Raw genomic sequence first — 16900 nt, forward strand, 5'->3', positions numbered from 1 at the left:
ACAAACCCATGTGCCGTGAGCGTGCGGGATAACATGAAATATCATACTTTATACGACTGATGAAAGCTACTCATCTTTTATATATATATATATATATATATATATATATCATAAAGTAGCTTAAAGTTCAATTTGAATATCAATATGCAATACAGGTTATCAGCTTTTTATAAAAGTAAATGTAATTGACAGATTTATCCACTAAAATCATATTAAAGTCGACGGGTTCCTTAATAGTCAAGAAAAAGAGAAAAAAAAATAGAAAGAAACATTTGAAAAAGCTAGGTCGAAAAAGTGATAATGAAAATTCATAAGTAAAAGGAAAAAAAACGACCAAGAATTAGTATTTCACAATGTTTAAATTCTGCTAGGCGCGCACATTAGGTGTTCGAACAGTGTTTAGCGTGTAGGTCGATTAATCGTGTTCTATATGCCTGCATGCATGGTAGCTTTTTTTATTTAAGTAAAGTGCTAAACGTTCAACTTTAAGAAGGTTTGATATTTTACAATCAACCAGAGTATCAAACCGTGTGAAAGTTGTAAATAAATGATGTAACAGCCAGTGAAGTTACATTCGGAGAAGTAGTGGCCAGCTCATTCATCTCCCCTTTTCGAATTGCTTTACTTGTTTTTCAACTTTCAACTTTATTTATTTCTTTCCTTTCAACTTTATTTATTTGTTAAAATATGAGAACAATTTACAAAAATGAAAAAAACAACAATAATAAACGCTTATGATAAAACCAAAACGAGAGACAATGCAATACCAAGAGTGAATATGAAAGAACATATTTTCTCTTCACAGTCCCAACCCGAATTTTATTTATATTTAACTTTATATAGATTTCATACCTTTTTAAAAGATGTAATTTTTATACTAGGACAAGTTTTTTTTTTTAATTGAAAAAGGGTTACTAGGGATAAGTTTTTTGAAAGTGTTACTAGGGATAAGTTACAAGTAATTTCTTTCCGTGCGTTTTTTGTCTATACATTTTTAGTTATAAGCTGGAGTAAAGAAAGAAAAAAGTTACATTAAACGGCAATGATCAAGTTTAAACCCGTAACCACACGAACATGCCGTATGGTAGAAGGAAAGATACTTCTTTCATATGTGGGAAATCAAATGTACCGAAAGAGAAAACCCAAAAGATAAATTATAAAGGATATTTGATCTAAATCCAAAACTGGATAATGTGCAGAAGAAAAGTTAAAGAAAAACTTTGAAAAGACAAATGAATCTTGTAAACATCATGTTATTTCGTCGGAATATTCGCTTAATTCAAACCTGAATCTCTGTCTGCCATAAACAAAACGAAACACTAACATTAGCCCAACCATAGTAACTGTTGGATGATTCAAATAGCTTCATGAGCCCGAATGAAACTTGTTAAGTTTTATTGATAAATCAACATAAACCGTCAGAGACTCTGAATCAAAATACAAAGACAACACGTCTATTCATGTTGATATTAGCTAACAGAAACAAAATGAAGAAGACAATTGGTTTCATATTCCGGCAGACCGGAGAGCGTACTCTTGAACCAATGCAGCAAACAACGACCGTCTCTCCAGCAAATGAACCGGACTATCATACTCTTTCGCTTTTCCTACAATTATTAAAAAAAAAATCAATTAGACCACCAAAAATAAAACAAGATAGTAATATTATTATGTCTTTGTTTTAGCTCTTACCTGCGTCTATAACAAGAACGCGATCACAGTCCATAACCGTTGGAATCCTATGAGCAATGCTGATGATGGTACAAGACGAGAAATCCTCCCTGATGATCTTCTGGATCATAGCATCAGTCTGCGAATCAACAGACGCAGTTGCTTCATCCAAAAACAAAATCCGACACCGTTTCAGCATAACCCTTCCCAAACAGAGTAACTGTCTCTGACCAACACTCCAATTCTCACCACTATCCGCCACTGTCCAACAACGTTCACCACTTTAAATTTATAATCCCAAGAGAAATCTATAACAATAACAGCTTTTCACTCACCGAGAGAATCAAGCTTCCCAGGCTTGGATGCAACAACCTCCTTAAGTTGACATCGCTCAAGACTCTGTACACAAAAACAGAGCATTTCATACAATGATGATAAATCAAGAAGAGAGAAAAGGTTTGGTCTTTTAATCCCTCTAACCTTCCAGATTTCTTCATCAGAGTATTTCTCTGTAGGATCAATGTTACTCCTCACGGTTCCTTCGAAGAGCACAGGTTCTTGAGGGATGATTCCGAATCTTGACCTAAGATCATGAAGTCCCAAAGTGCAGATATCGATTCCGTCGATGATTATCTTCCCACCAGAAGGTTCCACAAGTCTGAACAAGACCTGAATCAAAGTTGATTTACCACTTCCTGTTCTACCAACCACACCAACTTTCTCTCCTCCTTTGATGTCTATTGTAAGTCCCTTGAGGACAAGAGGTGTGTTTGGTCTGTACCGTACCTTGACATCGTCAAGGCGTATGTTACCTTTGTAAGGCCAAGTTGGAGGTGGACGGTTCTCTTTAATCTCCCATGTCGCTTCCGAGGGAATGTCAGTGAACTGTTTGATTCTCTCAACAGAAACCATCTTGTTCTCAACGAAACAGCTTAGATATATTGCCCAAAACAGAACAGAGTTCAGTGAGAGACCGTAAGAAAGTGATAGTCCAACGTTCTCTGCATTGAACCGAAAAACAATTATCATAAGGAAAAACAAACATTTTACTAGTTGAACCGGGAAAAAAAAAAAATCTTTAAAATTTACGGTTTGATGGGTATCCGCAGTTCAAATTAGGCTAACCCGCATCCACCCAAAAAAGAAATAAACTTAATCCGCACTCTGTCCCACAATTTTTTTAAATTAGTGGCATCCGTGGTCCCACGACGGGTCAAACGAGGTGGAGCCCACCGATTTATACTCAAATTCCCACCTCTAGTGCTTAGTTAGTCTTTAAAGGTACCTGGTTTGATAATGTTGCTTGGTAATAAGACCATGAACAGAGCCGAGATACAGAGCACCCAGCTCCCTATCAGCTCTAGACGAAACCCAAGCCATTCGTTGGAACCATTGTTGTGGAAGTCCATCCTGAGATTAGCGTTGACTCTCTTCACATTCTCTTGCCTAAAAATAGACTCTTTCTTGAAAGAACGGATCGTCATCACCCCGGCTATGCTCTCTGAGAAATGGTGGATCACTGGTGCCTTGGTGATCGAGTCAAGACGAGTAAGTTCCCTAGATGATGCAAGGTAATATCCCTGTTTGGATATCAAAAACCGATGAGATGTTTCAACAAAGCAATCATAATATAATCTCTTTGGCTACACTTACCCGGTACCAAATGTTGAGCCATGCCAGAGGAATCACGAAGAAAACAGTTGGCCAAGCATATTGGCAGGTTACTATGAAGATGCTGAGAAGAGTAGTATACATTGCAGCCACTAGTCCTATCATAAAGGGGATGAAGATATCCACATTGGTCTGATCAGTAGATGCCTGCAACATAACATATACTAATAACCGTTAATTCTGGAAATGAGTTAAATCTCTGTGCACTAGTACAAAAATACATTCGCTTGAGCCGGACAAATTCTAGAGTTTGTTTTAAACTTTGCGGTTAATTTGCGTTTGTTCACAACAATAACAAAGTTTGTCTCTCACCCGACTGAGAATTCTTCCCGATGGCGTGGTGTCGAAAAACGACATTGGTGCGTGCACAAGACTGTTGAGAATCTGTTTGAAGAAGATCTGAGCAGTCTTGAGACCCAAGTGAGTGATGTAAAATGCCCTGAGGCAGACAAGAACAATGGATAGAGCAGCAATAATGAGGTAGACGCGGATGAAGACTGAAGGGTCGAATGAGACCGCGTTTTTAGCTGATGTTTCGTAGGCGAGCCAATAATCGCTAGCCATTATAGAGCCTTGCCAAGCCAGAGAGAAGAAGAGAACAAGTATCATTCCCCACCAGCCGTAAGCTTCAGTTGAGTATAGTTTGTAAACTTGAAAGCTCACTTGTCCCACTTCTCTTTCTTCGTCTTTGATCAGTCTAGACCCATCTTCAGGGATGTTGGAGCCGAGGAATGACTTGATGTGTTCATCGTTTAGCTCTCCTAAACGAGGAGACTCCATTGAAGTAGTCCTCTGTATTCTTGGAGATTCGAGTGAAGTAGTTCTATGTATTTTTGGAGATTTTGGTGTTGGTGGTTGACGAGGAGATTCTATTGAAATTGATCTTTGTGTTACTGGTGATGTCGTTGGCACATTTGCTGAGCCAGCTTCAACTAGCTCCATTGATGTCTCGTGCGCCGCTACCAAAGCTCCAAAATCTAAACCACTGCTCACTAACTCGTCGTATTTTCCGGATTGCACAATCATTCCATCTCTCATAACCTGTGAAAATGCAACCACTCATTGGCAAATATATTACATCACAAAACCAAACAAAGTTTCTATCGAACCGTACCAAGATGCAATCAACGTTGTGAAGGAAGTCTACTTGATGAGTTACTAGCAATACAGTCTTTCCTTTCAATGCTCCTCTTACACATTTCTGCACAAACATCACCACAAAGATATAATAATCAGGTGTATTGCTTTTGATTTAAGTTCAATATTCAGACAGGGACCTTAGGTGGCTTACCTTAAATATGTCTGAACCGGTATGAGCATCCACGGCACTAAAGACATCATCAAGTAAATACACATCGGCTTCCTGATAAACCGCACGTGCAAGCTGTATCCTCTGCTTCTGTCCACCACTAAGGTTAATCCCACGTTCCCCAATCTCTGTCTGGTCTCCAAACTCCATCATCTGCAAATCTTTGTCTAAACAACAAACCTTGATAACTTCATTGTACTTGTTTGAATCCATAGGAAGACCAAACAAAATGTTGTCCTGAACCGTTCCATTCTGAATCCACGACGTCTGCGCTACATAGGCCGTGTTCCCACACACCCGAACCTTCCCTGAGATCTTATGCATTTCTCCAAGAACCGAAGCTAGCAACGAAGACTTCCCCGATCCAACGGTCCCTACAATAGCAGCGAGCTCTCCCTTCTTTACCTCAAAGTTTATGTTCTCAATCGCAGGCTCGTCGTCGTCGTCATCCCAGCTGAAGCTCCCATCTTTGATCTCCACGGCGACATTCCCTTCACCACACCCTTGGACCCTTTCCACAGTCTCTCCAGACAGCTCTCTGCTCGTCATGTAAGCGTCGAGTCTCCCGAGAGAGATCATCGCCTGCGAGAGAGCGATCATCGACTGCGGAAACGTCCTGATCGGTTCTTGCAGAATCTTGAAGATAGTGGTCGTGGTGAAAACCGTGCCCGCGTCAAGCTTGACTCCCAAGAAAACCGCCGTCGTGAAAGTGAGCGCGGAGATCAAAACCGGCGTGCTCCATAGCACGATGATGTTACCGGAGATAGAGTAAAGAAACTTGGACAGCCACCCGAACTCCATCTCTCTAAACTTGAGGATCCTCTCGTTGAAATGATCCTCCCACGCTTGAAACTTGATCACTCTCATGTAGTTCAGCATCTCATTAGTGGCTTTCATACGCGAGTCGCGGTTCATCATCAAGCTGAACTGAAACCTGTTGTTCCTCTTCGTCCCCATGAGAATGAACACGAAGATTCCCGTTAAACCGATGACCGTGGTCACAACAGAAGGTCCGAGGACACCGTAGAGAAGCACAAGAGCAACCGCCACTTGCAAAGGCATTAGCCAGATTGCGTGCAGCTGAAGCATCATATCGGAGAGCTGCTGCGCATCCACAGCCATGTAGTTAACTATCTGCCCCACGCCGTGGTTCTGACGAGCCGAGCCGGTTAGCTTCAACCCTTTCTTGTATAAAGCTGTTATCAGAGTCGATCTTATGAGCATCCCTAGCTTCTGCGAGTTGAAGTTGAACTGGTGAGTGGCCAAGACTTCGACGAACTTGGCGACCAAGAGGATTAGAACGAGGTAGTATCCTTCCGACGGGGAGGAGCCTTTACCGGATGTGAAGTCGACGAAGCTTTGGATGAGGACGGGACCGACGTAGATGACGCTGAGGCGGAGGATCGCTAGAACCGCCGTGAGAGCCACTTCTTTCCAGAAACATCGGAGAAGAGTGGTTCTCACGGGGTTTCTCGAATTCTCCTGAGGTTTAGGCCATTTGGATTCGAAGAGAGCCGCTAGCTTCTCGGCTCTGTGCTCCGGAGAGAGCGTCGGGACTTGATCGAGGCTCAACGGAGACTTGTAGCCTTTGCTGAGTAACGGATTCATCCATATCCAGAACGTTTTCGAGAGAAACGACGCCGTTGCGTACAGAGACACGTTCTCTGATGACTTCTCCAAAACGACGTCGTTTGACTTCGCCGGGATCGCAACGCTGCTGGTGGTTACTATTCCCGTTGAGCCTCTGATGGATACGATGAGCAAGACGGCGGTTAGAGGGAAGGAGACGAAGGACGCGACGTCGTCGGATCTTAGGCTCGCGGCGGATGGATCGCCGGAGATGAGGTGGAGTATCCCGGAGACGGCGAAAAGAGTGGTGACGATGAAACTTGAGACCCAGTAGATTCGTAACGTTAACGGATGGTTGGTTGATGCGAATCTTTTCTCGTGGAGAACCAAAACGGCGATGACGGCGTAAGTAACGGCGTGGATTAGCCAGAACAGAGCGTCGACGAGTTTTAGTTTGGTACGTGTGGTGAAGGCCAAAACGCAGAGAACGATTGAGCAAAACGACAGGAGAATAGTGGCTACGACTGTCGTTTTGAACAAACCGGTTGTTCTGGTTACGGTTCTTCTTGCGATGAGAGGCTTCCTGATGTCAGCTTCTGTAGTAGAAGAGGAAGAAGAGGAGGAACAGAGTTTGTGGAGAGCGAATAAGGTTAGGATGATGAGGAAGAGTAGATCGACGGCGGAGGAGAGGAGTCGCTGTGGACATGGAGATAGTAGAATGAATCTCAGCCATTGGATTGGAGCCGGAAGAGATGAGGACGGTTCGATGACTTCAGACGATGAACAGGAGAGACCGGAGACCCATGGAGAAGAAGAAAGCCACCACATTTTTTTCGGACAATAACCAAACTCCAAGAAAACTCCCTGTATTATTATGATTGGTTTGGTTTTTTATTAACTTTGTATTAGTCTATTAGCACTTATCCTTGTTAATTACAGACGGTATTAAGGATTGATCAATCGTTGGAAAACAATTAATTAAGCAAGGCTGCTAATAATATGGTTTATGCTGATTTGGTCTACGTAGCCGGCTGACAAGAAGGAAGAAGACAAAAGTGTATGGGACTAGTCAGTAACTAAACTAATACTACTACTTTTTAATGGACATAAGACACGTGTGAAGAAGAAGAGATGAGTTGAAAAAATTGAGTGGAATCAAAAGAATAATTATAGTTTGGACTTAGCAGAGTGGAGAGTCAGAAAATGGAAGTCACTTTCAAAGATTTAGTGGAGGATATCTCCCTGTTTTAGAATTCGTATCCATGTGAGCCATGTGACGTTACTTTCATTCTTTTGTGATTTTTTTTGTTATTATAATCGGTTATAAAACTGATAAATCAAATAACAATTAGCAGTAAGAGTACGAGATATTTACTTTTTTTTTCTATGAGTTTAAATAAAACAAACAACACTTTTAAGTTAAAAGATAAACACATGGAACATGTTTAATGGAGGGTTCTTAGAATGGAGTTTTTAGCGAAATATAAAAACCCGTCTCTTAATTTTTAACTAAAAAAACTAAGAACCGGTTCTTAAATAAGAGTTTTAAGAGCCGGTTATCAACTTTTTTAGTTAAAAGTTAAGAGACGAATTCTTATATTCTGTTAAAAACTCCACTCTAAGAACCTTCAATAGTCTCTTAATTTTTAACTAAAAAACACTAAGAACCGATTCTTAAATAAGAATTTTAAGAGCCGATTATTAACTTTTTTAGTTAAAAGTTAAGAGACGGATTCTTATATTCCACTAAGAACTCCACTCTAAGAACTTTCCATAAGACTCTTAAGTATACATACGTATGATGTATCACCCGCTTGAAGTCTACTTCCTAAAATATTATATAATCGTATATCAATGTAATCGTATAAATATGGTATGTCATGCGTGACCTCATCAGAATAGCACACATCCGTCTTGTAGTAAAACGCCCTATCTTTGAAGTTATGCCTTTATGTGCACATGGAAACGCACATATAGTCTCATCGGCTCTATTGTCTCATCTTTCATCGGCTCTGTTGACATTTTTTTTTATCTCTCTTTTTTTTATCTTATCTTTTTTTTATCTTTCTTTTAGAAAATGGAAGTCACTTAAAAAAATATTGTTTATCTTTCTGTTTGTGTGAATTAGAATTAATATACGATCAAGAAGAAATTTTTTTTTTGGAGAATCATGGAGTACGCAACTAATCGATATAGATGGCACAACTAGGTGGCTAAAGCAAATCGAATCGAAGGGGAAAGTTCCAGCCGGAACCTCTACCACTAGACCAAGAAGAGAATAATTAGGTTTGTGATTTTCTTAACAAGTTTATATTGTACAATGCTCGTTAGGACCTCTACAAACCAGAACAAAAAAATTGAAAGAAGAGTAATATTGACTAACTAAACAAACCTCGAACGCTTTAACAACTGTGTAGAGATCTACAATATATTTTCCTCACGTGTTTTCATTCTTGACGTCTTCATAATGATCGACCAGAAAATATATTACCACACTGCCATTAAAAATGTCTAGGTCATGCATTATTGCTCCCATTGCTTCACATCATTGCAGAGATTTCACTTGTACCCGCCTTTTTCATCATATATAAAGTTAACATATGTCATCATTAATCATTGTCGTCGTTACATCTCTTTGTTTATTCCTATACTTTTACTGTTTTCTTATATGAATGATGATAACAAGTCCGATAGCAAATACTTTCGCCCAATAAAACCTGTCCATAGACTTCTAGTAATAACTCATTAAGATCCGTACCTCGAACGGAATTAAACATTATATAAAAATTATTTTAGCTATTATATATTTTTTACATATTATAAAATAATAAATATATATTTAATAATTACAAATTAAGTAACTATTACATATATAATTAAATTGGTGCGAACATATAAATAAATTTTATTAATCCAAACAATATTTTTCTGTTTGATAGGATATATAATTAAATTGGTGCGAACATATAAATAAATTTTATTAATCCAAACAATATTTTTCTGTTTGATAGGATATATAATTAAATTTAAATGATATTAACATATAAAATATATTTTTAATATTAATGTCTATTAAATGATACTTTCTACTTATATGGTTTTTATGATCATTTGTATTTTTATATCAAAAAATTTAAATTACTGATAACAAAATTTTCACTGTGGATTAATAGTTTTAGTAATTTATATTTTTAAAAAATTAAGTTGTTAATGTTTGTTCAAAACTTCTATAAAAAAAAATTGTTCAAAGTAAATTTCGACATTAAAATATTTATGTATTTTATATGGTATATAATTGAATTTAAAACGGTATATATATATTAATAATTAATTAAATTAAAATTTTTACTTATATGATTTTTAATCATTTGTATCTTGTCGTAACAAAAATTTTAAACCATGGATCAAAAAAATTGAATGTGAGAATTTTAACAGTTTTAATAATTTATAGTCATTTTTAAAAATTCAAAATATAACATATACAGAAAAATCTAAATTTTTATTATATGGTTAATGTGGTTGTTTAATTTATTTTAATAGTTTAAAATTAAACAAATATGATAGAAGATACACTAATTTTTATCAAATCCTTGCTATTCAAAATCATTAATTATCATATATACTTTAGCCACATTAGGCAATTCCGTAACTTTTATTTATGAAAATAATAAAGACTATTAATAATGAATTTATGGTTAGTTTAATAAAAATCTTATTATATAATTAAATGGGTCAACCTATTTCTCTAAGGATTCTAAGAATCATCTTAATAATGACATGTGGCTACAAAAAAAAGTTATAATATTTCTCAATTAATATATAGAAGATTAGCATATGTTGTATTCCCTATCCTTCCTAATATAAGATGTTTTAAAATTTTGTACGTAAATTTAATGTTATTTGTTATCTTTAATTTTTTAAAAAATTACAGCTTATTTTAGGACTGGTTAAGTTGAGTACAATAACTAATCATTACATAATATCTTATAGAAACATACATTTTATAATTTACATGATTTTATAATTTACATGATTTTAAAATTTTAACAATAAAATCTTACCTATTGGAACAGAGAGTTTTACATTGCCTTTGGATCTCTTACCAGTGAAACTCCCTAAGTATAAAGAAATTTTAGTAGAACAAAACATCAATTTCATCGACCCGCCATTTAGGCGATTTATCAAACGCTAGCTATTTTTATTTATTAAAATACCTTTCTGCGTTAATTATCACATCACATAACCCGACAATGCATAGTGGTGGGTAGGACCGTTTTTTTCCGTCACGGGGTCTCGTCTTCTACTAATTTCGCAAAAAAAAACTAAAATATTAATGACTTGAGTTTTTTATCCCTATAAATTAATGAGAATTTGTTTTACTCTCTTAACAATAATTCAGAAAGTATAGGCATTGGGGGCCTAAGCCCATTATGGACAGGCACCCTCGATGTCATGAACAAGCTTGTTTTGGTTGAGATGCCGTGAACAAGTTGTTGTACGTAACAGAAACTCAGATAGTATAAAATATATGATCAAATAGATTCGTTTAAAAAGCGTCACACTTGAGACATTTTCATTTAATTTACATACATGATAGATGATTTTGGTTCTTGATTTAAGTTTTGATTCCGTATTCGAATGGGAAGAGAGGGTCGTCTTTCGTGTCGCCAGCGTGTATCGGAAGCTTATCAACACTATTCATCCACGTGCATGGCAACATGCCGTTGAAGGGATGATCGCCAAACAAGACTCAGCATCTCCTTCGGTTCCTGGAAGCCAAGCGACTGAAAGAGCGTCGATGGTGCCAGGCAGAACCGGCTCAACACTGTTACGGACCCTAAGACGAAAAATATTTTTTTTTACCTTCTAAAATTTATATGTAGATAATGTTTAAAATATTTTCAAAATTTAATCAATAATATTTTGTAATAAAAATAAAACTATATACATATCAAATAATTTGGGCCCTTTTCAATTTTATTTATTATATTTATAATTTTTTATATATGAAAATATAGATTACAAAAAAATTGGGTCTCTTAATTAGTATTATACGGGGGGACACGAGCTTGGGTCCGGAGCGATCGCACTACTTGTCCCCCTAATAAGCCTGCCCTGGTGCCAAGGTACTCGATCATGAGAGGACTTCCTGTGACTAGGACCACTAGACACATCATGCCACTACCACACGTGTGGCTGATCGATTCTGGACCTGGTGCGGCTATGCTTAGCGTGCTGCTGTCCCCTTGTGTCTCTTCGTAAATCATAAGGAGCTTCACCTGCGACCACAATTGTGTATGCTGCGTCGGCGTGAAGCTGCCTTCGATGTATAGTCGTCTGGTGCCTCCACGTATATTTTGTGATTTACCGATCCTTGTAGTGAAAGTGAACATGTGCATATCAATTTATAGTAACATTTTTTTTCTATAAAACAGACGTTAGTTAATCCCAAATAGTAAAAAAAATTAAAGTCTGCTGTTTGTGTTAGCTCTCTGTTTCTGCTTTGTGTGAGCTAATTTAAAGTGAATCCAAACCGTCCTTCTGGTTATTTCAACGACTTACCGTTTTCTGTTAACGTAAACTAAACTAGATTTCGATCCGCGCAACCGCGCAGTTTTTTGTTTTCATTTATTTTTATATAAACATTTTGTTTTCAAATTGGTATATATTATAATATATACGTGTCTATCAATTTTTAAAACATAATAAGTTTACGGTATATTTTTTCATTGAATAGATTGTTTCAAACTTTCACATGTATTTGTATCTTCGTATATATATATATATATATATATATTTTCGGATTATTATTTCATTATTAAAATCGTAACTATATATATAAAGATTAGTAAAATATTGTTTTATTGTCATATTCAAAAATATTGTAACATTTCACAAATTTAGAAATTTTTAAAAAGATTAAATTTTTCGCTTCATAGATTTATATTATCGAGAAATAATTAAACATTTAGTTTTTTTTTTAATTTTTAAAATAAACTATATAGTTTAAAATTTGTTTCATTGGTTTAAGATAGTAAAGATTAATCATTGTTAGATAATTTGGTTTTTGTTATTTAAAAAAATAAATATTTATAATTTTAAAAGTTAACATCGATAAATATTTAAATTATTAACATATGGAGGTATAGTATTACAACATTAAATTATATCTATTTAATTTATACTATCTATAAATCCAATGGATCATCTATTGTTTAAATTCAATTATTGATAGCCCAATAAAAATTTCTGGTAGGTCCAAAATTTAAATGATAAGATTAAAGATTAAATTTAACATGACTTTATGAGAATAGATCCATTATGTCCATTTTTAAAAAAAATCACATATGAATCAATGTTGTGACTTCTGTTTTAATATATAAGATAGATCCATTAGGTCCATTTTTTTAAAAAATCACATATAAATCAATGTTGTGACTTCTGTTTAATATATAAGACTAATATGGTTCTCGTGCTACGCACGAACTTATTTTTACTTATAAATAAGACCAAATTTCAGTTTTAGATAACTAAGATTACATGTATAAAACAACTTTAATTTTTATAAAAAGATGAGTATAGCAAAAAAACAAACCATGAACACACTAATCAGTTTATCACTGGTTAAGTTAGATTAGTTCTAAAAAAATACATTGATTATATAATTAGATTAGTTTTTAAAAAATACGATTATTTTATATTTAGCTCCCTCCATACAAATCTAATTTGAAGCTTTTCTGTTTTACTTCTAAATGTCTTGTTCTTCCTATGTTTTCCTAATTCTTAATCTGTAATATATGGCTCTAAACATTCAGTATATATATCAACTGCAAACAAAAACAATATTACAACAAAGTTTTATTTGTCAACCATCATTATAATTTACAACCAATTAATTAAAACAGTAAACAATAACTTGTAATAGATACACCGTTTTGTGAAAGCAAATCAAAGAAAAAAATCATTTATCCACAAAAACAATAGAAAATAATTGACTAATCAAAGTTAACAAACTCCCTAGTTTTAGAATAGGTGATATTTACTACTATACCTTTATACCTTTTAAATATATACAACAGAAATGATAAGCTCACATCAGACATGAGTAAAACATCAAGTGCCAAGTGAATTCTCGTATTTAAAGGGTAATTTGAAAGCATACTTCCAAACTAAATGTATAAATAGATAGTGGCACATTTATTTGAAGAACACACAAGGGAAAAAAAGTAAAGCATGATGCTCAGGAGGACTTGTTAAGGTAATCAGCCCTCAAGAATTCACAATATGTCTTGCATCTATTGCACCCTTTCCAAAAAGTAGGTTCAAACTTAGGCGGAGGTTCATACTCAGGCTTAGGCTTTGGCCTTGGCTTGTTAGATGAAGCAGGCTCATGTGGCTTTTGTGATTTCTGAATTCCACTATTTTTATGTTTACCTTCTTGATCAGACAACTGAGACCAAACTTTTAAAATCAGTTTAAAAAGTGTCCTTTGCGCCGTTGAACTTGTTCTTGTCCGAGATGAAGAAAAGAGCTAACTTCTTGTGCAGTTTCTTGACGGTTTCTTCATTAGCAACGAACTACAGTCAGAATCACATATTAGTCAGTTTCTCTTCCTCGTGCAATAAACAATTAAACATTGATCATAATCAGCACTTGATTTAAACAACCAAGATCTATATCCAAACTCTTTGCCTGGTTAATGAATATTTTTGCTCTAGAGTAATTATTCTCAAAGAGTTTCTTCTCACCACACCCATTGCTCTTCTAGATTCTCCATCGTTACGTTCCCTTATTCGTTTGAGAAATCCTCGTACGGAACCTTAGTGGGAGAGATATGAAAACCTTTTGTCAAAAAAAAAACTTATTGCGAAAGAAAGCGAAGGATTAAACAGAGGCTAAGAGAACTGTTTACCAAATTCAGTCCAACAAATTTGAGAACGTGTCTTCGATATCACACGGATCTGAAACAAATTCTCAGCAATTCAAAAAGGAAACTTTGCGAAATCTCGTGCCAAGTGAATAATCCCTGATTTAGACGGAGAGCGACTGAAACCCTAGAAATGACCCGAGAAAAAAAAAAGAATAGAAAAAATTATTAAGCCTTGCGAAATAAGTAATTAGCAAGGCAGTTGGTCTATATATATATATACATCAAGAGCTCTTCCTGATCGCAGCAATAATATATTTCCTGCTTCGCTCTAATACTTAAAACCTTATGATCCTGTAACACAATATCATTCTGAACAGAGCAAAAAGTTACAAATTAACATTGTTGTTTCAAATCAAACACCAACCTGTTTTGATCATGGTCTCGAACAAACTTTTTTCAACAAACTTCACGCTTCCATTCTAGAGATTTCAAACATTTGATAAGACTTCAATAATACTCAATCATTCTATTTAAACGTCTTTTAATTGTCAAATTTTAGAGATTTATAGGAATTGAGAAAAATAAAAAGTTGTGGAAGAAAGAAGATCGTGGGTAGTTGTCCTAGTGGATTGTTTTAAGAAGCCGGTGCCTACAATTATTTTTTTAACATTGTTTTGTTTTAATTGTTTTTAATTTTGTAAACATGAATTATGTGGCAACATTTAATTGGTTACGTGACTTGTGATTTAGTATATAAGGGATATATATATATAATTTAGGCCTAAATTAAAAAATTGGCAATAATGGGTTTTGGATTACTAAGGCCTAATTAGGTATTAGGGGAACATTTTAGGGCCCAACTAGGATCAAACTATGAAAGCTAAGAGCATCTGCATCAGTGAACCCATGGAAGGGATTCACAAAGTATTTTATTATTTTTATTATTATTTTTATTTGATTTTTGTTTTAAAAAAAAAAAAATTAATCGGACCAATCACGGGCCGTCACGTGCTGTGGAGCCCGCGCTACAGTGATGATCCAGGTTCAGTGCAGTGATCCTGCAGGAGACAAGTTCACTTCTTTTGTTTATTTTAATATTTTTTTTTTTTGAAAACTGTGTGTGAACTCCCCATGGAGTTCAGTGATGGAGATGCCCTAATACTTCAACAGTAGATGCCCTAATACTTCAACAGTCTTGCCACTAAATCATATAGACTGGCTGATGCGCGTCCAGACAGGCAGGCACGTTCTGTCTGACTTTTGACAAATACAGTATAATTTTTAGATGCACTGTGTTATGGGATTATATTGTTTACCCATGTTTGTGTTTCATTGTCGGATATATATATTTGATTATAGAATATTGTTGGGGATTGTGGAACTGGTTGATAAACACAGATGTATAATATTTAGTTGTTCTCTTGTATTATGATGGTTTATTTGTGTAGTTTGGGAGTGGTCAGGAGTTGTAGGTTAATGAGACGGTTTTTTTATATATTTATAGTGGCATTCACTCACCACCGTTTCTATAGATATAATACAATCTCTAGCGCTTTACGTGTCGTGTCTGAATGGTTTTGTTTTTGTAATGTTTTTTTTTGATAAAGTGTGTTTTAATTTGTTGTGATTACCTTTTGGATAATGAGAATATTTGTGTTTTTTTCTTTTAAAGATGGCATTCTATTTAAAAAAAAAAACATTACAGCCCAGTAAGCAATCATTTCAAGCAGTCCAGTACATAAAAAAGATTAACGAAAGTTAAAACAGATTTTGTTAAGCGTTCCTGCTCGAGCATGCAGCCAAAGCGGTGAAAGAAGAAACCAGATAATCATGGGATGATCCGTCATAGCGTCCTAGCGATCATCAGTTAGTTTAATTGGAGAGAATTAGGAAGCCTTCATCAGTGAGTGGCAGATCGAGCTTACGAAATGTTTGTGTTTGTGTTAATAATATAGGAGTTGCTATCGATTCCTCCATCGTCCTTATCTTCTCCATCCTTGCTGTCGATTTTCTTTGTTTGATAACATTTATTTCAAGAGAAAGAAATATAACGATAGAAAGAAAAGGTTGAGTTTTTGCAAAGAACCTTTTGGTTGGCAAGATTTTACATCCACTGAAATTCTCAGGAAGCTTGCAACTTCCAAACTGGACAATGAATGAATGCTCTAGAATTCAGATCGTGCTAGAGAACCATAATCAAACAACCTAACCCAATAAGCTTTCTTTCACATCCAGTGTCAAATAGTAAAACCAAAGAATTACAAGGAGTCTCTACAGCATAAGTTACACACAAAACAAAGCACAAAACAGCTACTTACTTGTCCATGAAGACACGGACAAAGAATCAGAAATGAGCTTCAGTAGAGATTCCACATTGATGCTAGAGATTAAGCTAACAGGTAGTGTCAACCCCACTGCAAATCCTTGTCTTGCACACAATTAAAGAAGAAAAAAATGATTTTTTTTTTGTGGCAAAGCTGAGATCTTTGGATGCTAAAACTGAGCCAGAGAAGGGGATATACCTCTCTCGGAGAAGAGTCACAACGAAGGAGCCTGCGTAGAGCGTATCTGAGATGCGGTGCAGAGTTATCCAACCTAGAGCATCAACCCTCCGTCAACAGATTCCTTATCAGGCAACATCTCGTACCGCTTCTGAATCTCCTGCAGCCTCAGGAGAAGCCAAATCCCCTTAAATAGCATTTTTGCCAAATAAAAACATTCAGCCTTGTTGCCAGTCCCTTCTTATCATTCAGTTCCTATCATAAAAAAAAAAAAAAAAAAAAAAAAAAAAATTTTTTGTATAAAAAAAA

At 35.5% G+C, this 16900-nt stretch overlaps 1 protein-coding gene and 1 long non-coding RNA gene across 3 annotated transcripts in view; both read right to left on the reverse strand.

Annotated features, from left to right (window-relative positions):
- Positions 1-1360: 1360 nt before the first annotated feature.
- On the reverse strand, positions 1361-7179 carry LOC106311468 (ABC transporter C family member 14). The gene is made up of 9 exons (XM_013748653.1): positions 4634-7179; positions 4457-4543; positions 3655-4383; positions 3325-3489; positions 2957-3251; positions 2152-2672; positions 2007-2070; positions 1693-1932; positions 1361-1607 (listed from the first exon to the last, which is right to left on the reverse strand). The coding sequence occupies exons 1-9, from the start codon at positions 7046-7048 to the stop codon at positions 1507-1509; spliced, it is 4617 nt and encodes a 1538-aa protein (XP_013604107.1). The 5' UTR covers positions 7049-7179; the 3' UTR covers positions 1361-1506.
- An 8989-nt stretch (positions 7180-16168) lies between these two features.
- The window catches only part of LOC106310507, a 1371-nt gene continuing 639 nt past the window's right edge, over positions 16169-16900 (reverse strand). Inside the window, exons 3-4 of one of the 2 annotated variants that reach the window (XR_001263799.1) lie at positions 16613-16846; positions 16169-16518 (exon numbers count right to left, since the gene is read on the reverse strand). This is a non-coding gene — a long non-coding RNA (uncharacterized LOC106310507). Of the gene's footprint in view, positions 16847-16900 lie in introns of both variants that reach the window. The other variant, XR_001263798.1, reaches the window with a different exon arrangement.

Source organism: Brassica oleracea, chromosome C8 (genome assembly GCF_000695525.1).
Source record: "Brassica oleracea var. oleracea cultivar TO1000 chromosome C8, BOL, whole genome shotgun sequence".
In the NCBI taxonomy this organism is placed as follows: domain Eukaryota; kingdom Viridiplantae; phylum Streptophyta; class Magnoliopsida; order Brassicales; family Brassicaceae; genus Brassica; species Brassica oleracea.